Source organism: Gymnogyps californianus, chromosome 8 (genome assembly GCF_018139145.2).
Source record: "Gymnogyps californianus isolate 813 chromosome 8, ASM1813914v2, whole genome shotgun sequence".
Lineage (NCBI taxonomy): Eukaryota > Metazoa > Chordata > Aves > Accipitriformes > Cathartidae > Gymnogyps > Gymnogyps californianus.
This window is the reverse complement of record NC_059478.1, coordinates 29811860-29835750: the sequence shown is the minus strand read 5'-3', so window position 1 is coordinate 29835750 and position 23891 is coordinate 29811860. Positions and strand designations below refer to the sequence as shown.

Sequence of the window (23891 nt, the reverse complement as noted above, 5' to 3'; positions counted from 1 at the left end):
CTTGCTTCCCATTACCCAGTGCTCTTCCAAATAATCAGACAGAACAAGCAGCATTAACACAGAGCAATGGCATTTCACACCAGATCTGTTGTGAATAGTGCATAACACCGAGCTCTCACTCCAGCCAACTGAACTTATGTCTCTTTGGTATCAGTGCTTGAGAAAATGCAAGGCCTGTATGTGCATGTATATATGGCACCCATATCAGTCTGTGCCAGACATCTCAGGCATGTCACCGCTCTCCCATCACCTCTTTTCCTCTGTTGGCTGACTGGAAGTTGAAGTTTTCTCCCTCTGCTTAGAGGTTCTCCAGCACTGAGACATGTCACACAATTTAGCTCTACAGCTTCTTACTTCCCTAGACTGGGGCTTTCAAACAAAAGTGAATTAGTATAGTTAGAGAAATGTATTTAGTAAATACTTTATAGGTTGTCAAAATATACTTACAAAATGTGGCTTACCACATGGGAACTGGGCATCACTTCATGCTATGACAGTCACGAAGCAAACCGCAATTTCACTTGTGCCAAAAGTTAACTGAACACTTCTGTGGGTGAGGTAACCTTACCAGATTATACATGTACAAGTTTCCTATGTAAAAATCTGCAAAAGTAAAGCAGAGTCAGGATCTTCAGCCTTCACAAAAAAAAATGGCAAATGCCACAGGTGAAATACAAGAGTTTAAAAGTTGCTTCCACAATTATTCTACCCCGGCAGGACTCCTGAAGCTGCACAGGAATGTGAAGAGACCTTTCTGTAACTGACACATGCAAGTAAATTTAGTGGATTTATACCTTGTAGGCATTCATACTTTTCAGCTTAAAAGAATTCTGCTCATTGTTTGTTTGCCTGAAGCATAGGGGAACAAAACAAGAAGGGTATGGAAAATCATTTACAGTCTCTGTGCTTGCTGGTTGCAGAACTTCATGAAGTGACATCTTTACCATCTGGACTGATGCGAGTATCACATTCATTTTGTGCTGCATGTAGTACATTTTTTTTCCCCACAGTTTTAGTTAAGATGCTTCAGGAAGTTCTCCTGTTATTAGGAAAAACCAGTACTGTAAGGAGAGTTGTCGTCTTTATTTTAAAATCTTGTAGCAATGCATTTATATTCATTCTATTAACACCAATTTTGACAAGTTTTGTGTTCCATTTCATGTAATGGAAATTTCGTAGAAGTCCCATAGCAGACATCTCAGAAAGGTGGTAGGTAAAGGCTTGCAGGCCATTTTTCATTTTTTAAACCACCTTCATAATTCAAAGTTACAACCAATTTGATTTCTTTCCGAATCAAGAAAACTGTATATAACCAGATACACACATGAAAATGATGCTAGCCAAATTATACCTTTGTACAAAAAGCAATTACACAACATTGATTAAATTACTGGATCAGTACCTTTTGAAGTTGCTGAAGTACACAATAACTAGGTTACTGAAGATCAGAGGTGATGTTTTTATTTGAAGGATGGGAGTTGGGACAGGGAAAGAGTTAAAAATAGTAAAATATGGTCATCATGAAGAAGCCATCCCTGCTAGTAAGCTACCAAACATAAGTTTTCTTTTAAACGCAATTACCAATATATTTACAGAGGAGTCTCTGAATATCAATCAGTTGCCATGGAAATATGGAGACTAACCAGATAAACAAAAACAATACCTGAAATTAAACTGAATTTGAATGGACATGCAGTTTGCTTCCAGGCATCTGTATGCTGTGCAATATGTTTCATTCAACACATCATTTGAAACCCATAGGTAACCAAGAAAGAAATAAGTTGTTACAATTAGCATCTTTATGTAAAATTTCACACTTCACAAAACAATGCAATTGACACAGGGCTTACATAGAACATTGGGTGATATTCTGCACTGTGATGACTTGGAAATATAATTCACTGCACAATACTGACAGAATATTTACAGAAAAAAACAGACCAATCATTAGTCTCTTATAAATAAGGTGACCAAATATCCTGGGCCTCCTATCAAGACATGCAATCCCCTTCACGATGAAGACAAGTCAGTATTTTGCTCTAACGAGCCTTCTCCTTTCCCTATCAGTATTCTAAAAATGAAAGATATCACACACAACCAAAAGTAGTCAAACAACAACAAAAACTCCTTCTTGTTATCAAGTTTAAAATCTCAAGCTTAGTTCATCCTTTTAGTATTGCATCTCATTTTAATCCTGTTTCTATTGCTTTACTTTAGCAGGTTTCCCCTTTCCCTGATGCAATGCTGATCCCCACCTTACTAAGAGTAGGGAGGACTCAGGAGAGCTGAACTGCAAAAAGGCATTGTTCTAGCAGTAAGGAAAACAAAAGAACACAGCTTGCAGGCAAAACAAAAAGGAAATTGAAGACCCCATTTGTGTTTAGAAGGGTTATGAGACAATGGACATTTTGGTCGCCTTAGTTACAAGTCTCATTGTAACCTGCATGCATGTACTTTTGTTTTAATTGGTAAAAGTGTTGAATCTCACAACCACACACAGTTCTATTCAAACACCAAACTGGTAAACAGTGTTATGAACAGCAATCATAGGGATGAAATAATTTTCTCTCCCAGAAGTCACAAAACAAGATATTCCTAGAAGTCTCTTTTTCCGATGTGCATATTGATCTGTACAAGTCCCATCTCTTTGTAGCCAGCAGTAATCCTACAGGTATGACCAGCTCAAGCAGTGACCCTTTACAAGTTGCATATGCGGTTGCCATTAAAGTTGACATTCACCAAAGGTTACCGTACATGGTGCTGGGTACCACAATTATCGGCAAATGACTTTAATGGTGACCACTATATTGCAAGTTACTCCAACTACACACACATCAGAAAGGATTATTACAGAGACAATTCTTTATACTCCTATACCTGCAGCTTTCAGTTTGGTTTATTTTGTTGCTGTTTTCTACATGGCGGTGGTCTCCCATGACGCATAATGTGTTTTTCCAAACTATCTAGGATGGCAATAGCAATCCTTTGGACATGTGGATCAGTCTGGACGTTTTCCTTGATGTTGTATAAGTGCTGTAAACCACCTTCTTCAATTAACATGCTGCAGTATCTGGCAGCTGTAACAAGATTAAAAAAAGGGAATGAAAAAAAATTATCTAGGATAAATGTAGCAGATACTGTAAACACTGATTCAAATCCACTTTTGTCTCCTAGACCAGGCAGCATTTAGGACACTCCCTAAAGTGTCTACTTTAGTAGACTTTAGTAGTACTTTAGTGCATTTCTACTTTAACAAGTGACAACAGAACAACAAAGTTGTTTGAACAGGACTCCAATTGTAGTAAGTTCTGTTTCCATGTCTGTCTTGGCTGACTGGAAAGTGCGTTGTAATATGCATAGTATTCTCTCTGTCCCCCGCCTCCTCTACAGGCATTTTAAGTGCACATATATAAATTTTAAGAAATGGGAATCAGAAGTACTATAGTGTCTGTGAGTATCCAGGTAAAAATATCACCTTTACCAAAAACCTCAGTACAGAACAGTTACCAAAAAATGGTATCAGATATACCACATCATTTGTACAGGCTCGTAGAATGAATAAGAACTAGTTTCTTCGAAAACAGTTTGCCAAATACTATTGAAGGTGGCCTTTAGTTATAAGTTGCTATGAATGCATTTTCAGGGATAAAATTATACTTTTCTTTCCACTTTCACTATTGATTTTAAAAAGTTGAAAGCACACCTACATAAGCTCCAGTGTTATTACGTGCAGGGACCAGCTATAAGAGCCGTATGTTTAACATAACATGCAAGCTTCAGAAGTTGTTATAAAAAGGTCAGGATGACTGTAATGCAATCCACAAAGCATTACCTCAGATGTGCCCAATTTCACCATTCATCTCAGTGAAGCAACACCAGCGTTGTTTAAATGCTGACATTAAGCATTTCACTGGGGATCACATTTAGTGCAGTGCTACTAATATTTTATTAAGTTAGCTCATTGAGGTGGATATGATATAGAGAAACAGCAAAAGGAGGAAAAAAAAACCCCAAGAAAAATCAATCCCATTAATTCCAGACTACTTTTCACCCTCATCTAAAAGAGGAGGTCAAAATAAAATTTATCTCCTCTCAAGGACAAAAAGCCTTCTTGTTGCCAAGCACCAAAAGCTTAAGATTTCCCCCCCCTAAATAAACCTTCATATTTCAGAATTAAACACATTTGCCCTCAGAGTAGGTTATTACATTTGCTACCAAACATTTGGTTTCTCTGCAACTTTGTCCAGAAGCTTCTGGCACCAACTACCACCAGAACTAAACTTCAGGAATACTGTCTTGATCTCAAATCAGGAGTATACCATCCAAGTATTTCCAGCCTCTCCATTCTACAGAGCAGTTACTCACTGTCAGTACAAACCTCTGTGGCATGTTGAAAGCTCAGAGGTTAGGGCAGCACAAAACAAACACCAAAAATAAATAGAACAAATAGGCTCACACTAAGTTAACAGGGCTGAGGCACAAAGAGAAATTACAGGGTCTTAATCAAAAACTGTTATCCAGAGTCTGACCAGTAAAACAACTTTGTCAGAACAGTCCTACTTCAACATGACAAAAGTCCTCACAGATCTCTGGACAGTATACCCTGGGAACAGTGTCTCATTACATTTACAAGCTCTATAAAGAGCAGGAAAACAGTACTTTATGTGCAATTATATATTATGCCATGTTATTGTTTGGTCCTGAATAGATGTCTTTTCACTGCAGAAACTGATTTATGAGACAGGGATAAACAAGCATAGATATACTGCTGTCAAGAAAATTAAAAAAAAACTGGCACAGAAAATACTTTTAATACTTTAGAGGAAACCTGCTTTACATCTGGTAGAAGTTAATGACAATACACACATTCACGTCAAAAATTTATGTCAAAAAAAAAAAAAGGGGCATTAAAAGCCAGGAAGGTTTGTCCAGTCTTACATTTAGGTATGCTCAGGGGATTTATTTCCTTTCCCAATACTTGTACATTTCATCACATGCTCTCAAATCATTTCACAAACAAGACATTGGCATTCTCATTTTGCAGATGGGAAAGACAGATTAAGAAACTGACCTTCATGTCACAGCAAGTTATTGCAAAAAGCGATTAGAGACAAGAATTACCTAAAACTTCTGATCCGATAGTAAGAGATAGCTACCTGCTACAATCATTGTTCTAAATTTAAAAGAAATTTGTTGCCCGTTATTATTTAGATTTCTGAATAAAAACACTTGTGCAAGCCAAAAATGTAGTTAATCTTAACACATGTCCACATTTTGGAATTAATACTGTGCATTTAACAGTAAAACTCCAGTAAATAAAGAGGATATAAAGAACTTTTATTGCTCTGTTTTCCTGCCCTGGTTAGTCAAAGCCTAAACGTAGTCTCCCCAGAGGATTAGGAGTGAATACGCTAGGAATTCTTTTTTTTTTTCCACTTCATGCTAGTGAATAATATGCTAAGAAATAAGAATTTTAAGGGTAATATTATCTTAATACATACGATTTTTGCTGCAGACGTGCTGCATGGCCCACACTGCCCATAACTGGACACCAGGTGTCATGAAACAGCCAAGCAGCGGAAAAAATGGATTGAAAGACCTATAAAAAAAAGGAGAAGAACAGCAACTTGCTTTATTACTGGATATTATTACTTCAGAGGTCACATGTTGTCCACTCATTCAGCTACAGGTTTACCTAGGAGAGACACTTGATAAACTAGAGTTTTAGATGCAGCAGGCGAGCCTTTTAATGTTTAAGCCATTTACTAGCAAAAATGATATATAGTGGATATGTGGTATGCTTTTACCATAGCATTTGGATGCCTCTTGCTCCTTAAAAACAGGAGGAAAACCAGTGGAAATTATAAGGATTAGATGGACAGTAATTATCTAATTGTACTTCTTGGCCTCAAGCTTCTTTATCTAGGACAGACAGTGCTAACCTAGTGCTAGCCAATAACCTTACTGGTTTATCTTTGCATCTAAGTCTTTTAGGCATGCAGCTGAATACCTTTGTTAGAAAAGCAGCAAAACAACATTACATTTTTCTTTTACAGGAGTCCCTAATCTTCTTTGGTCACAAAGGGAAAGTTAACACACCGTATATTTTAAGCCAATAGGTGTTTTTCCACTGGAAAAAACTATGTCTGGCTAGCAGCTCACTCTGCTTTGGGAACAAGTTTTAAATCTAGTTCAGTTTATTTTCCAAACTCTAAATCAAGACAATAGTTACCTGTAAGCCACCATCTCACATTCTGGGGTTGGCCAATTCAAAATGGCAGAATGCTGCAAAATACAGAACCAAGAACACTCATTGTTAAATACAAACATTGAAAAAATATAAAAGAGTATGATAAAATTCACCATCATTTCTGTACCAGCTGTTCAAGGAGAGATGTCCTCTGGCTGCGACTTAACGTCCAGGCCTGCTCTCCTCGAGATATCAAATGAGCAATAATCCCTGCTGCAAAGTAGCTAACTTCCACCTCCACACTGTGCAATAATTTACTGATGTGGTCTATAAAGTCCTTCCACATTAATTCAGAATGGAGTTCTTTAACTTCGGCTATGTTATTCTGGAGGGGGGAGAAAAAAAAGAAAACAGAAGAGATCAACAGAAAGAATACGATATGAGGGAGATAAATATATAAACTTGAACTACATTGTGTAAACAAACACATATAAACACCAGGATAAGATCTTCATACATCCAGGTGACCACCAGATGCCAAAATACTACTATTGCTTTTGAAAACTCTTCCAGTCTAATGCAGGAATTTGCCTCAAAACAAAGAGGTTTTCTCATAAGTAATTTTAGGCCATTAGCATGCAGATTACACTAAAGGCTAGTTTTAACATTCTCAAACACAATTTCAGTAAACTTCAGCAATGCACAATTCTGAATTCTATTGATTTTCAACCTACTTTTTGCATTTGGACTCATCTGAAGCCTCACTCACTGTCCTTTCTTAAAAGCTCTTTTTGTTTACTGTAACCATCAATTTCAGTGTAACTAGTGCTTTTGGAGAACTGGTAAAACAGTCCAAAAAAAGGTCAATTGTGAATAACACACACTATAAAGATTAAAGAAGAACGTAAAAATATTAGGCAAGTTTTCAGATTAACATGGGGTAAAAAAAAAAAAAAATAAAAAATCAATTTTTAAAAGTATATATTTGAGGCTTTTTTTTTTCTTTTTCATCTCACCAGAAGTCCCAGAACTTTCTGTTGGATGGATGATTCAGATGGAAAAGACTGTGGAAAAAAGAAACAAACTATAGGTAACCATTTATGCTTATTATTGAAACAAAGTTAATTATAAACCTACGTTGATAATCCACCACCAAAACCGTACTCCTCACCTCTAAGACTCTCATGAAAAGTTCTAGCCCTTGATTTTCAATGAAGTGCCGACATGTCGTTGGAGATTCATCAGTGAGGTTCCAAAGCGCACTCAATGTGAACTTGAGGGTAGTATCTACAAGGTTCTGATTTGTTTTCTGTTTAACTATTTGTAGAAGTTGCTGGAAAAAAAAAAAAAATCCAAAAATCCCAGTTATGATTGCATATCAAAAAATGTATTAGCTCCTCTGCTTCTTTCTGCACCAACTGGGGTAATGCATGGCTATCATTTATATGCAGAGTAAAGATCTACATGTTTAGGGTCAAACTATACAAAATAAAACAGCTATTAAACTTTTTACCTCCCCTTTGAACATGGTTGCTTGCTAGAGGAATTCCTTTGTTTTCACCGTAATTACATGTGCAGTACTATTATGTATGGCACAAAGCCATCCGCAGAACTCTGGACCCCACATGAACATTGACAGCACTAACAATTTACTTCAAATACTCTCTTTTTGAGCATCTTTCGTCTTATACAATGGATTTCAAATCAAGAGATGCCTTGCTATTTTGCTTTGTATTAATTGTGTCAAGTTTTTCCACTTCAGCTTCTTTTCATCTATGCTAGTATGTCTCATTGCCACTGCCTCTGATACTATCTCTAACAAATTCTCTAGGCTTTTCTCTTCTAAAGAACTTTCAAATGAATACAGGTTAATGTGTTCTTAGAATTCTATCTCCTTATGTTTATTTTGTATCTGTAGGAATACTGTTAGCATGAATAGTTGGAGAAGACTGTATTTTTGACTGTCAGGGAAGTACCTGACTTACCCTAACAATGAAGAGTTCTGCGCCAAGTTGAGCTGTTTGCTCTGTTGAAAGCTGTAAACAAACAAAACCATATCAACAATTTTTTAGACTTTAGAATATTATCCTATCATCTCAAAGCTTAAATTTCATACCTTTGCAGCAAGAATGGAAATTATGGCTACAGCCATCCTTTGCATGTTTTGATCTTCATGATTACACAGCCACTGCATAACAAGTTTGGCTGCTTCAAACCTGGAAGTTAAAAATAAATTTAATTTTCAGAAGTCTCATAAGTCTTAGTAAAAGAAAGATGTACACAGATAACACATCAGATAGAAATGCATGCAAGACAAAAGAAACTGGAAGAAGTATGTCTTGTACCAAAAAAGGTAGAAATACACAGTGAAATTACAGGTATTGCATGAGCCTCAGTCAGCTTTGAGTTGTTTGCTTAGGGTCTCTTACTTCTAATTATATATCAAAGCGCACAGGAATTGCTTCCAAAGAAGGAAGAAAGATTTGGCACAATCTTCTGAAACATCAGACCAACACACTTCAAAGCATTTGGGCAAAACATTGAAGTAGAAAAATCTCTGCAAAAAGCAATCCCGTAGTTCCCCAGAGAAATCCAGACTTCTGTTACACGCAGTTAGTGATAGACCCATCCAGGTGAAATAAAAAATACTTGTATACCAAAGCATTTTTTTCAGACCTATATTCAGTTGTGAATTACAGTCCCAAAATAATATAGACCAGACAAATTCAGCACACTGGAATGATTTAAACTGAGCAAAACTGAGACTAGAAACAAACCTTCTGGAGGAACAGACAACAAAGAAAAATATCCTGCAATGCTACAACTCATTTTAACTGACATATAAAACTTGCCTGTTAAATGGAACATCCTGAAGGATTCTGTCACTGCATAGTGAAAGAAGGCAATTCTTTTGCAACTATGAGAAATTAAAAAGAATTACTTCATCAGACACATACATATTTCAGAATACTTTCTTGCTATGAATCATTAAACATATTTCCATGAGGTCATGAGACATGGAGAAACATTTTGTAAGATCCACAAGACAGGGAATCATACAGAAAATAAAGAAATTTCATCTTTTACCTGTTGATGATTTGGGAAGTGTTCCATGGCCTTCAGGAGCAAGTGAGTGACATCAGCCAGAAGTCGCACAGGCATGCCTGCTGCTAAATCTTGCTTGGTTAGGTTAAAGACACACGCGCTTGCTGCTAACTGCACAGGCAAGTTCAGGGGGTGATTTCTCATTCCAATAACCACAAGCTGAAACGCAAGAGTTTTGCTCATGTTAGTTACCTACACATTTGCGCACACACCCCAAGAGCAATCCACTGTTACTTGAGGCCACAACAACGACTCACAGCACCCAACTTCTGCCTCCCTTTTACTTAAGTGAAAAATCCATCTGGTGTGATTTTAATTCTCAGGAGGAACATTTCCTTCTGCTCAGTGATTCAAAGCTGACAACTTCTATTTCTCCAAGTCTTTTTGCACTGGTTGCAGCAGCCTCTCAAAGGAGAGGCTGCATGGAATGCAAAAGATTCCTAGAAAGATCCAGGGTTTGCTTTACACGCTGGGATAAAAATCACCAAACCCTTTCAAAGATGAATGAGGTAGGACAGAGTTTCTGCAGTGTAATGGTAATGATGTAGTGGCTTGTTGTCTGGTGACTAGCCATTTCAGATCACATCTTAAACTTCTAGGTCAGGACATATTTTTCGCAGTTTCTTCCTGAATTATGTTTTCAGCTATGTATGTTGATTATTGATTGCCAAAGTCTTTTTGATATTGAAACCAACAAAATCAAGGTCACTTGTTCAATGTCAGAGAGGATAGGAAAAACAAAAATCATCTGTCCTACTGATGCCTCTTTTTATGATCACAGTAAAAATTAAACCCTCCATGTTCTAGACATGGAAAGCCAATGCTTAGAATGGATTTCTAACGAAGTTTCTAGGATTTTAGAACCCAATATAGAACACTAACAATATTTATTCACTTGCTATCCTACTGGAAGGTGACAGTGGAGAGAAATATCACTGAATGCCTTCCTTATTATTACTGTTTTGAAAGCATCAGCAGAAGGCACTGTTGTATCTGGGAATAAGACTAGACAGACCTTTGATTTGACCCAGTACAGTATGTTCTAATGACAGAATTCAGCGGCTGAAGAAACCTTCGTATTTTATTCAAAATTACATGAAAATAATTAATTTAGATGCTACTAAATTTAGATACTATACATTAGTCCAGATCAATTTTACCTAACATAAAACGCTACAGGGCATCTTCTACATCACTATTGTTTAAATAGTTGTTAATTTTTATCCAACATTACAATTTTAATCTTAAAAATCACAACCAAAAACTGTAAAAGCTTATAAAATAATTTATACCAGGGTTTTGGGGATGGGCTCAGTTTAAGGAACAATGCATGACAATCATCATCATCAAAACTATACTATTTTACCTTTAAAATTTCAGGCTTTGTTTTTTCCATTACATGTGTCAGGCTGAATAAATGAAAGAGTGCTTCTCTCACAAAGAAGGCCCGTTCACTGTAACGCTTCAGTGCTTCAGAAATCTGAGTTTCATTTGCTTCTCCTGACACCTATGAACAAAGAAATAATCTTTAGTTCAAGATGTCATCATTTTACTTTAAAAATTTTGTTCTTAAAATGTGCAAAGCTGCAGTTTCAAAGGTGGTGATATTTTTAGCCAAATCCTTCAGTAAGCAAATAATTACTTTATCTGGCCACATTAATCCAGAACTACACAATCTTCAAACATTCTTCATAAAGAAGAATCCACATTATAAGCCAAAATTATGCTTCAGTCATGTCTGTAAGCAGAACTGTATGAAACCACTAAGTAAAGTAGCACTTCATACTAACAAAAGCTGCTTATGATGAACCAAATGCCTAAAAGCACTGTTTGTAACTGAATGCTCTGTCAAATGCAGCAGATAAACTGATGAAGATGGCATTTTGGCTGTAATTTTTTGGCTCTGGGTTCTAGCTCTGGCAATAAAAAAAGATTTCCATTCTTTGTCTACATCAAGTTTCCTATAAGCTGTACCTGTAGCAATAGCTTTCCAGCACCATATTAAAGAACTAACTCAAGCTCTCTGCAAAAGAAGTAATTCTTAAAACCAGACTTTAAATACATGTGAAAACTAAACAATGAGCTCTTAGGCGAAGACTGCATTATAAGCTATGAGCTGTTGACTAATATGAGCTTAAGTTCAGAATATTAAATCAGCAACTACCTGCAAATTTTTCCACTTCGCAATCTGCTATACTTTCCATTTAACTATATTTTATCTACTTTATTACTGTAAGTCGTATAACTGTAGATGGTTTGTTCTTCAGTCCTACTATTTCATGAATCATTGCTGCAATCGTTTTTTAAAATTCTTAGGGAAGCATGCAGAACTTGTTCTACTTAATGCGTCACATAAGGGAAAGCAAATGTTCATAGATTGAAGTGTCACATTCTGTGCCTCTTGTATTGTATAGAGCCAAATTTTTTGAGACTTGCTAGATCAGGAATATATTACAGCCTTGAGAGAACTGATACCATTTTGGATTTTGTTTTATCTTCTCTGCTGATTAGAACAGGGTAATCATATTTACTGACATGTTTTGCAGCCAATTATACACTATATGAAGAATTTCCACTTGGCTTCAAGTTCTCAACTATAATGTCTGCCTAGTGTTCCATCTTTCCAGAATTTTATGTAATCAAATTTCACAGGACTGCTGGAAAGACAGTAATATTTTACTTCTGCTGTCTCCATGAGTGCTGTGTCCTGTTTATTCTTTAGCAGTATCTAGACTAAGCAGCTGAATATTTCAGTATAGTCACTAATGAATTTCAGGTCACAAAAAAAAAGGGGGGGGAAAAACCCAATCACTACCTACAATCTCTTCTTGACAAGTATGCCTTAAAAAAAAAAAAGGAAAGAAATGCAAATTGCTTTTTGCTAACTACACTGCTACAAGTCCATCATGATTTTCACATTACTAGAACCTTCTTCCTTCCTGCCTTTTCATAACACAGTCACTTGTATGAAGCATGTATACTAAATAGCAAGGATTATATTGGATTATTTTATACCAAACATGAGGTATAATTTCCTGATGCCATACATCATCACACCAAATGGGAACTTGCTTTCTCCAACAAGGCATTTCAACATTCATACGCGTCGTTATCAGCTGTGACAACTAAGTACTCTAGAGACTCGGCCATTAACAACTGTCAAAAGTTCCGGGGGGGGAAATATAAAATTGTGTAGCTGTGTTACCTCACTTGCCTATAACAACAGCATTCTGAATTTTAAAACTGAAGTGCAAAACTCAACTTGCACAGGAGACAGACTAAACTACGGACACATTATGCAAACTCTTCCTCATTCCCTCTGCAGTTTCCATCATCCTCATGGCACAGTAGAAAACAAAACTTGGAGTCAAAGATGATATACCACTGACACTGCCATGTCTAAAACATCTCTTTTTCTTCTTTAATTCTGACCCCTTCATAGCAGGGACAGGATAGGCTCATTCTCCAGTAAGTGCATGCATATTCTACAGAACAGGGAACAACGTCTTGTTGCCTGGCACTAAAAGAGCAATAAATGCACTTCAGCAAACATCAACTCATCCTAAGGGGCTACATAATTTAGGATTTGTTCAAGAAGAGGAAGTTTTTCATCCTAAGTAATTGCTTCTTACACGTTCATCACCAAAAGACCTTTCAAGGTGGGTAGAAATATTGTAATAGAAGTGGTGATGGAGTACAACAGCAGCTCAGTTACTAAGTTTTATTGTATCTGCTGTGTTAATCATGCTCAAAGCTTATGCAAATTGTACTTTCACCTCTTACATATTGCTGCCTTATGCTAGATACTGTGCTGGAATCCAGAGAATATTATTCCAGTAAATGACTTCAGACTAGACAAAGTTCAGCTCTCTTAGATCTGGTATGTTAAATCAGGATCTAAGGCTCACTGAAAAGGCATAGAAAATAGATGCTTCTTACAATAGTATTATGTAAATTTAGCAGTTTCTGTGCCAAAATTAAGTAGGAATTTGACATAAAGTCAGTAATTACAATTAACAGTTAAAAAAAATGAACCTACAGCCTCCTTCTGAAACACCCACATACATCTGTTACCAATGATTAGTTCTATTTTTCCTTCACATTGTAATTTTTCAGTAAAATTAACTCCCCACTTAACCTTTAGGTTTCCTTCTCCTGTTAGGAATTCAGAGTAGCCGGCATCAGTAGCTAGCAGTCCTACAAACTGCATTGTGGGCCGTTGCTGAATAAACGCTTCTACAGCTTTATCTGTAACATGTTTTCTTCCAGAAATGTCCAAAGACACAAGGTTAGGCAAGATATCTTTCTGTTCCAGTAAACGAAGTGCTATGTCTGATGTGAACTGTTTGTCATCTGAAATATCCAGGTGATTCAGGTATTTTAGTTCTCTTATAACATCCAGAATCTGGGTTGTGGTCATTTTCAAGCATTTCAGGTGGTGCATGGTCAAAGACTTGAGTCGGTCTTTGCAGGTGAGGAGTGCTGTTATGTCAGTGACAGAGGTGTTCGATATATCCAGACTTTCTAATCTAGGAAGTGAAGCAACATCTGCCAAGTCCTCATTGTAGAACAGAACATTGGTAATACTCAATGCACGAAGCCCAGACAACTGACTGAAGCACCTTTCGTATGGGTCTTCCAAAGAAAGAGTTAGTGAGTTCAGCACAAGGCATTGCAGATTTTGTTGGATCCATTTATTGCTGCCAAGTCCACTTATAATGTCTGTGATTGTTATATCTGCATTCACCCCAGTAGCATCCAGTTCTACCAGCTTGTGATGGCAGAATGCTTTCCGGAAAGCCACAGCAGAGATTTTCGCTTTCCGGATACAAGCTCGTTTCAAACGCATCTGGTTGCCTCGGAAGATGCCCACAGTTCCATCATTCAGAAGCCCTGTTGGAAAACAGCATTAGTGTTTGGCTCCAGTGTTACAGAACATCACTTTTATTTTAAGAACCCAAAGGCTACAAAGTGTTAACAAAGAAAATTAATGGCAAAGTAGTTTGTCTTGGATCATTATGCCACTGATCCCAAAATTTTATATTTGAGATTCCACTTTGAAGATTATGATCTCACTTTCAGAAAATTCCAGATTTAATAATAGGACAGATAAATTAAGATGTAGTATATACACATTACCTGTTTGGTTCAGAACATGGAACATGCAACATATAAAATGTGGATGATTCATAAACACTCAGACTGCTGCCTGCATTTTCTGGATTTTCTCACTCAACTGGTTAGAAATGTGCTAAAAACAGAATTTCAAAATTTCTGAAAGTTATTCTTCCCTGGTCACAGTTCCGTTAACCTCAAGATAGTACCAGCAATCAATGACCAGTTCTCATCTTGCTTTAACTTAATTGAATAACTTAGCGTTTGATTGAATTAGTAAGTAGGATCCATAAACTAAACAGAGCTAATTAAGTTCTTCTATATATCCCTCATGAAGAAGGTAGGAGTGTTGCTCAGAAACAAGCTGAATGTGAGAAAGAAACCTAAGAAGTGATTCAAAGAGGAGAAAGAAGAGGACAGGGAAAGGGTGGGAAGGAGAGAAAGACAGCAATGAAAAAAGGAAACGCCACAATCTTGTTTGAGATTATTATCTTTTTGCTCTGTAGCAAGAAGACTGCATAAGTAGTCTTTTCTTGCAGCATACTGGCAACATCTTAACTGAAATACTACATTTAGTTCCGTGCACAGGATTATCCAAAATGCATTGAAAACGCCAAAATTTCTTATTTGTATCTCATCAACAGAAGGATTACTGCTTTACAGAAAGCCATATGAGAAGGGTATGGTTCCACAAGCATGCATGCAAAAGGAGTAGGGAGAACATGTCCTTCTAGTTTCACTCTAGAGGGTTATAAATGTCAACACTCCTGGTTTTTATCTTCAAGCATACTGAACATAGAAAAGAAGCTGAAAATGCAATATAGTTGAATAAAAACATCATTGCCACTACAGTTTGGATTTAAGTCATGAGCTAGTAATTGCCTCTGTGACAAAGTCACATTAATATTAAGATTTGAAGACCTTTCTAAAGAGCAAATGGTTTAGATGTTTCTGACCAAGTAGTCAGGGCACTCTTCTTTTGCAGAGAAAGCAAAAATATGGGGTGAAACGATTTGCACCCAGCAGAAAAATTAAATGTGACAAATAATTATAATTTGGTTAAAGTATTGCTAAATTACTTCTTAATTTTTGCTTATCTTTTCATTTAAGGATCGAGTTAGGCTCTCTCACTGGCCTACCTTAGCCACACACTGTTTATCTGGCATGCACTTTTTTTCATCATGCACTCTGACACAGTGTTGGTGATGTTTCGGTGTCTGGAACCGCCTTCATCACTACTAGCACTGGTAATAAGTTTCCGGTGATTCAGTTTCCTTGAATCTGATTTCTTGGGACTACTCTAAATAATTACTTATCAGAAAGTAATGTGTGTTCAAGACAAAAAGTTTTTTTGGGGGGTTGCCTTTTTTTAGGACCATTCCTTCTGTTATATCTGACGAGAACAACTTGAGAAAACTAGAACACCCATATTTGCACATTAAGACTCAATCAAATCTGCACCCATAGGATAGGGGACTTGGTCTGTTTACAGTAATTTTTCTAATGTCATGTCTCATCTCCTAATAAGTCTCCAGGATCTCCAGGAATGGGTCTCCTGCCTCTTCTCTAGGATCTATACATTCACTCTCTTCATGCTAAGAAGCTTTTATTGACACATTTTCCTTTGTCATGCTTAAAGCAAGCAAACGAGAGGGGAGCCCTCTCCTCAAAAATGTGCCGACAGAGAACATGATAGGCCAGTACGTAAAATGTAAGAACACCACAATGTGGTTTTCACAGATGTTTATATTACTCTTGAAACTGACTGCTTTTGAGTAAATAATTCCACTTCAACAAAAGTGCTAAGAGAGATGAGAAACTATTTTAATGAAAATCACAAGATTTCCTAATTTAATCACAAGGACACACAGTAAAGAAAATTCAATTAATTGCTCTGTGAGAGATACTGAAATATTTGAGTGCTGCTAGAAGTAGTAGAATCAAATAGATTTTTTTTTTTTTTAGTGATTGAAAGAAGATCTATTAAAGAATGTTCACGTAAAGGAACATTAAATTAAAATCATAAACCCAAGACAAAGGACTTTCTATATGGCAATGTAACATTCAGCTGAAGCTGTGGAAAAGCGAAAATAACATAAATTCTCTATTAAGAGATTAAGGAATACAGTTTTGACAGCTGCAACAGCAGATTCTAATAGAAAATACACCAGAACTGCAGTGTCACATTCCAGTAAAATATTTTCACTGATGACCCACAAATAATTGTTTTTACCATGAAATGCCATCGTCTGCAGCAATCGATCGGCCACTTCTTGAGGAAACATTCCTGGCTCCTGCAAGCATAGCGTTCCATCTTGCCTTTCTGTGCAAAACTTCTCTAGGTTGGCAGTCAGGAAATTCAAGCAGATATCAAGTAAAGAATAAGGAGAAGCTTCCTCCTGTCATACGCAAAACACAATGAAACAAAGGAGATTTAGTCAAATATTCCATTACTGTATAATGTTGTTTTTAGGCAAATCATTATTTTTTTTTAGTCTGATTCTTATTGGAACAGGCAAATACTACAAAAGGAGACATCTCCCTTAGAGCCACGCGAAGTCAGGTCACACAATAAAAAACTGGCCAAACTGCTGGGCAGCCTCCTCCCCCAGTCACCCCAGAACCACATCCAGTCTGGTCTATTGTGCTTGAGCCCTGCTTGTGTTCACAGAGGAAGAAAAGTAATTGCTGAGAAGATCATTTGATTTTATGAAGTCTGTTGGGAATTAATCAATCAAGACAAACTGAAAGAAGATTTTAAATCAAATTTTACTTCTTAATTGAAACTATTTCTTTTAATCTTTCATTTAAGTCAACCCATACTAGAAGTCCACTACCGACCTATATTAGAAATGCAGATAAATTTTATATATTGTTAGGAGCAATTTTTGATACTGAAAAGGGCAGCTAAAGCTTCAGATCAAAAAAGGAAACTCAAAAAGAACTATTTTAATTACAAATTTTGTGCAGCAATAAAGTAAAAACTATTACAGTATTCCTTCTGATTATAGATACCAATTTCCTCCATTTTTCACTAAGCACCTGGAAATCGTCTATAGTAGAACCCTGGGTACAAAGGACAAGGCAGAATATAAACTTGAACTTTTCCTTCAGAGTTTGAGATTGTACATTGATATATGAAAATCTCAAAGGTTTTTTTATTCCATGTCTAATAATAGCCTACTGTTTTCAGTCACACAGATTAATCAACATAAAGAATGACTCGCAGCACTGTGAATCATCCCCAGCACTACACAAAAGAAGGCCGAGTGACTGGTACATACTCCCCCAGACAATTTTGAAAATAACAGCACCGACTGTTGCCAGATCTCATCTGTAGGAAAAATTGTAGCTTGCCTTTTATACTGAAAGTTCTGGATAATTTCACCTTTCTTTCCTAGCTCATTTAACTTCTCTTCTGTTGCTTCATTCGCCTAATACGCTCATCACAAAAGTACAGAAATATATAAAAGGTTGTATAGAAGAAATACAAAGAAAATGACAGAAATAAGTCTTCTAAGATAAGGTGCATATATTTGAAGACTGGGAGGTACCACGTTAGGGCAAAGATGGAATGGAGCTTATCTTTAATGAATCGTGTATTGACAACAATGAGAGACTGCAGTTTAATAGCTCCTGAAGACTTAAGTACAGGTTCGGGAACTAGAAACTCCAAATTATTCAAATACAAGCTCTTTCTGCAGCTTTTGACATGCAACTTCCAATTCCTTTGACTCAATTTTGCTAAGTGCTTGATTTTTATTTTTTTTTTTAAAGCTTCATTATTACATTTTATTGTTGAAGAAACAGGAGTTACTTTGTGATGCGACTTGCTCACGTTACCAGAAAACAGCAATTTTGGCTGCCTCAAATCTTAAGTTGATATGAAAAGGAAAGACAGAATTTGGAACTGTGAACGTCTTTTGTTTCTTTATAATGTGCAACTAAGCCTGAAGTACTTCTAAAGAGAAAAAACAACTAATTATTTTAAAATAGTACATTTTTTAAAGGAAAGGGGAAAATTTTCTTTTTAACCTGAAATTAATACACACACCCAGGACTTACATGACAGCTGCCGATTCAAACAAAAAGCCGAATCCGTACTCAAAGGCATATGAAAATTATTCCCACTGAAGCAAAGACATCCTCATCTCCCAATAGATCTTGTGCTTCTAATTTGATGCTTAAATATGACAAAACCACAATACTAGCTCTCTTCATTCCTTCTGGCACTGTTCCATAATTTCTGCTAGAAAAGCTAAAACACTTTTATATAATAGGTGAGCAAACTCCAATGAGAATTTTTAGCCTTGCAGATAGGTCACTAGCATATGACTCAGAAAATTATTTTTTCAACCAATACCTCTAACTGGCCAATCTGTACATTGGAGATACTGTTTTAATTTTCATATAATCACTTTAGAAGTCCATACAGGACATCTCCATACAATAAAGGAACAAAATCCACAAGCAGGGATCAATTACACTTGCAAACAACACAGTATCATTTTTATTAACTCCACTGATACCAGTTGTAGGAGACACTTGTAATGTTTCTTCAACTTGTTGCCAAAAGGCTGAAGAAACACACCTAACGAAGGCTCCTGAGGTAACCTGCGCAGATAGGCAAAACATTTTTAGCTGTATCTAATAAAGTCCCTTGACAAGCATCATAAAAACATTTCCTAGACTGTGTGCTACTGAAATTGAACAGCTTGAATACAGTCTGTAAACCTTTTATGTGAGCTAGTGACATTCCTTTTCTCAACTTCTCTTCGCTTAAAGAGAATATTGCCCAGTTAAAGACCTCACAGTAAAAGTATTCAGTTGTATTTAAGCTCTTAGAGGGTTAGGATTTAAGTGGTTCCTTTCTCTAGCTATGCTTTTGAATGTCAACCTGAAAACAAACCTGGCATTTGTTTTCAGCTCACTTCACTTTCTGGTTCTAATACTGTAATGAGATGCTGTAAATGTGTCAGCCATAGTGCAGGATTTTTTTTTATTTATTTAATAAAGACTATCCAGCAATATTTGAGTAGAACTTTTGTTATGTATATTTGACTTTTTCATAGCCATCTTAATTATCTGATACTTCCATATAACCTCACAGTTTCTTTCATTCTATCAAATTAATTCAGTGGCCAGAAAATAAATTCCCCAAAACACAGAATTATGCATTACATGGTGCAAGTCTGGGCATTTTCATTAGCTAAAACACATATTATAAGAGTAATGTGACACATCTAAAACCAACTAGCTTATGAAATAGTACAAAAAGTAGAATAATTGCATTAGGTGGGCTTTTAAAGGCTTATTTAAGTTAATTCTTTTAAAAAGATAACTTTGTAAGTGCTTAATATAACCAAGGCAAACAAACAAAGTGTCCAGAGGGGTGAGGGAGGGAGTAAACTGCATGGCTACTGGCATCTAACAGTAATCCAATACACCAGTGGACTGAAATGCAATACCTACTTCAACATGATGTTACCCAGTTCAGCTTATAGCTCACACACTAGTGCAGTTGGAAAGGTTCTCACAAAGAACACTATCCTCCATGTTTTCTTTTAAAAACTCCTTGAATCGACTCTAAATATTGCTAGAATATATTTAACCTATATTTCAAAATGCAGTTAAAAAGAAAAAAGAGCTTAAGGGGACATATTAAAGTACCTGGAATAAATTAAGAGAATCTTAAGCCCAACATTATGCCTAGATTAACTGGCAGACTGTGAGTATCAAAACAAAATCCTGTTCCTTTGGGGAAGCATGACCATGCAACCGCCTGCTTATACAACGATAAAAAAGAGACAGGTTTAACTGATGTTTTCCATCAGTAATTGCAATGTAACTTTGCAGAAAAAGTAAATTCCACTGCTGTGTGGGCCTTTTTCACTATAGGTATTGTGATCCTACCAACTCCAGCCTGAAAGATTCAGTTCCTTCTGGCTTTGTGTCTCAGACTCATTAAAAATCAAACCTTTTTTTCCAGAGGTAGTTTTTGGGGGTTCCCTCCCCCCCCCCCCCAGCAATAAACCAGTATAAAACATTGGAAGACAAATACCAATTTCAGCTCGAACAGAACCACTTCTATGATGTACTCCCCAATTTTTATACCCGATTGCAGACTCAGTATGACAAAACCCAAATGTGTAAGGTCTCTGTATGCCAGGCCCATCTGCTTTTTTCTCTCTGAAGTCTCAAAGAAGGAGACTGGGTACAGGATAAGGGACTTTTCAAATTGTGGCAGTTATTTCTCTCAAAAAGTTAGCAGGAAACTGAGGTAATTTAGAGCCTTAGTCTTTGGTGTTGGACGTGCCATGTTTCTAACTGTTTTCCACCTCCCCACAGACCCAAAACTTTCCTTTCTTAAAATGAACATTCTTAAAACAATCAACCAATAGCAACTCAAGTAATGGTCATCAAAATTCTTCTGAGCGCTAATAAAGGCAGTGAAAAATAAACAGTTCCATGATTTATGTTACGAAGAAAGCTTTATGATTATCCTACTTAAATTAAATGGAATGAAACAGATGTAGGCAATTTATTAACCAGAGTCAAGGAAGGATTATGCTCAAAACTCAAATTTAACATTAACTATTCAGGCACACAAGCGGGAACATACTGATTAAAGTTGCTAGTGATACAAAGTTGGCAGAGATCGTGAGAGGTCTAAAATTAAATAGTGCCACATTAAAACTACATAGTAAGGCCATGTATTTCAAGATTAATATCAAGAACTTCAGATATGAGTTCATCAATTAGAAATGACTGGAGAGAAGAACCTGAATGGTTTGCTTAACCACAAGAAAACAATGTGAGGCAGCCAAAGGAGGTATCAGGAGAAGCACCAAGCAAAACTAAGGAAGTATTATGTCATTTTCAAGACACTTGGAGACCTCATGGGGCTATTTATGTTAAGAGATACCTGCACCATTTCAGTTTGAACATAACAGCTACTAGAATGCTCTGGGGAAAAAAGCATGTTGGAAGTCGGAAATAAAACCAGCTTTTCTTAGCCTAGCAGATCAAAAGGTGAGAGATATGAATGCCGCCTATAAATACAGGACAGTGAATAAAAACTATAGAAGGAAAAAAGCTATTAAGGTGAAGCACAGTGCCAGCACAGCAACAAAGGTGCATAGAAATGCCATGAATCAGAATTTTTGCCATAAATATGTCACTACATAGCTCCAAAACATCAAACAATGAAGTTCTACCCTAGCCCACTGAATAGAACAGCAGGCACAAAAGGTACCTACTTTTAAAGTAAAGATAAAAAACTTTATTAGTGGATTAAATGAAATTAGGCTTTTAATAACAATAGATGAGACTAGATAACCCAGGAAGTTCGTGTTAGTCTTTTCAAAGCAAATATGCACACTCATCTCTCAGAGGAGCTATCAAAACAGCACCCATATGTTCTGCTCTGAGGCCTGTCTTTAACAGAGAAAGGCTATTTCTCCAGCGCCGGTTTTGGCCAGCTCCGTGCTGTAAGAGCACGCTACTACACATTACACAGATCAGCAAGGCCCACGTACCGTACGTACCACAAAACCCGTGCTTTTGGTGGCATGGCTTTTTCCAGACAGCCCTTGGACAAAGCAAGCCCCAGTGGGAAAAGTGCTGTTTGAGGGTTGGACTGCACCCAGACTGGGGGGGAGGCATAAGCTGGAGGAGGCAGGGACGGCTGCCCTATCCTGCCCTGCCCTTCATGCCGGCCGGCTAAGGAGCTCTGCCCGCCGGGCTGCCCCCCGCTCCTGTGTGGCGGGAAGCCTGCCGCAGCCGCTGGTCCTCGGCCCCACAAGGTGCTATGAGAGGAGCTGGTCAGGGGCAGCGAGGCCGGGCCGGCCATCACCCTCGCGGCGCTGTGGTGATGCCGGGGGGCGCACCGGGCAGGGCTGCCGCTGCCCCTTCGCACCGCGCCGGGCTTGAACCTCTCCTCTGTCGGGTCTCGATCGCCCTTTTATATAATCGGTAGGGCGGCAGCCGCAGCGGTTATACAACAGCGAGGGGAGCGAGGGCTGCCGGCCCGGCCCGGGGGTACGTGTGTGTGTCTGAGGGGAAGAAGCCGCCGCGGCCCCGGCCGGGTCGCTCCCGGCTCTGTCCCTCAGCGGCAGCGGCGGAGGCGGGGGGGGGAGGCACGCGCCCAGGGCCCGCCTCGCGCCCGCTCCGGCCGACGGCCTCACCTGCCCGGGCGCGCGGCAGCCCCCCACCCGCCTGACAGAGCGGGGCTCGCGGCGCCGCCATAACGGCCCCTTCCCCCGCGGCGGCAGCGGCGGTTCACCTCAGCTCCCCTCCGCCGGGCTCTGTCACCCTGGGGCGGGGGGCAGCCTGCCCGTCCCCACCGGTGCGACGGCGACCCCCACCCATCCCCTCAGCGGCTCCTCGGCCTGGCGCTGCCCGCGACGCTCACTCACCATGGCGGCGCTGGGTGCCGGAGGCGAGCGCCCAGCGAGCCGGGTCCCGGAGCTTGGCTCCTTTTTTTTTTTTTTTTTTTTCCCCCTTCCCCCCGTTTTTTACCCCCCCACCCCCCCCGACCTGGAAGTGAATCTGCCTCAGCCGGCCGGGAAGCGGCGCCGAGCCCGCCTCCCTTAAAGGGGCCGCGCCAGGCACACTGCCTGCCCTCCGGGTGAGTGGGAACCTTAAAATCCAGGTTTAAGGATGAAAATCGTGAAGTGTCAGGAGAAGGGTCTGTTGGTCAGCAAAGCGCATTGGCCTCGCGTGTTACGGTGTGTGTGAGACCTTCCCTGACGCTTAGTCGCTTCCATTGTGGAGCAAGGATGAAGCAACAGCGAAGCGCCGGTGAGTCTGTCCAAGCAGAGGCTGCTGAGGACTGAAGAGTCGTATAGCAGTTCCTTGTCTTTGGGTAACCTCTCACAACCAGGAATTCAACGTCAACTTTATGCTTGTTGCTCGCAGATCAACCTCTGTAATTTAAATGTTTCCTGCCCAAAGTAGTTTATTGTGGTAATATGAATAATAATCTGCTCCAGTACAATAGGTTTTGTCCCTTGCTTCGAAGTTGGAGAGGATTTTTGCCATAAGCTTTTATACAAAATAATATTGGGTTTCAGATACAGTAGTAGTGATGAAAACACGTCTCCCAACAAATACATACTGTAATGTATTGTTGGTAAAGAGAATGCAGTTATTTTTTGTTTCAGGATACAAAGTAAAGAGTGATACAATTACCCTGTCCAAGTAAAATGAAAATATTATGGAGCGTTTACTGTTAAACCTTTTAAAGAATTGCTGATTCTACATACAGCGGCTTTGAACAATAGTTGTTTGCAAACTAGCAAAACACATAAATAAGGAACAATTGCTAAAAGCATTTATGTTTCCATCATTGCAAGATGACAAAATATTCTACAAATATTATCAAACACAATTTTGCCTGTCTAGGGACTACATAACAAAGGTCAGTTATAGTCCCAATTCTTTAGATTAGGATGTTGATGTGGAGAAAATAAATTATGTG

At 38.3% G+C, this 23891-nt stretch overlaps 1 protein-coding gene across 1 annotated transcript; it reads right to left on the bottom strand.

Annotated features, from left to right (window-relative positions):
- Positions 1-1445: 1445 nt before the first annotated feature.
- LOC127019281 (protein zyg-11 homolog B) lies at positions 1446-22879 on the bottom strand. Its single transcript, XM_050901266.1, has 14 exons — positions 22828-22879; positions 16644-16809; positions 13434-14188; positions 10662-10802; positions 9278-9454; positions 9043-9107; positions 8307-8406; positions 8176-8226; positions 7362-7523; positions 7207-7254; positions 6378-6575; positions 6233-6285; positions 5502-5599; positions 1446-3077 (listed from the first exon to the last, which is right to left on the bottom strand). The coding sequence occupies exons 1-14, from the start codon at positions 22828-22830 to the stop codon at positions 2887-2889; spliced, it is 2208 nt and encodes a 735-aa protein (XP_050757223.1). The 5' UTR covers positions 22831-22879; the 3' UTR covers positions 1446-2886.
- Between the last annotated feature and the right edge of the window lie 1012 nt (positions 22880-23891).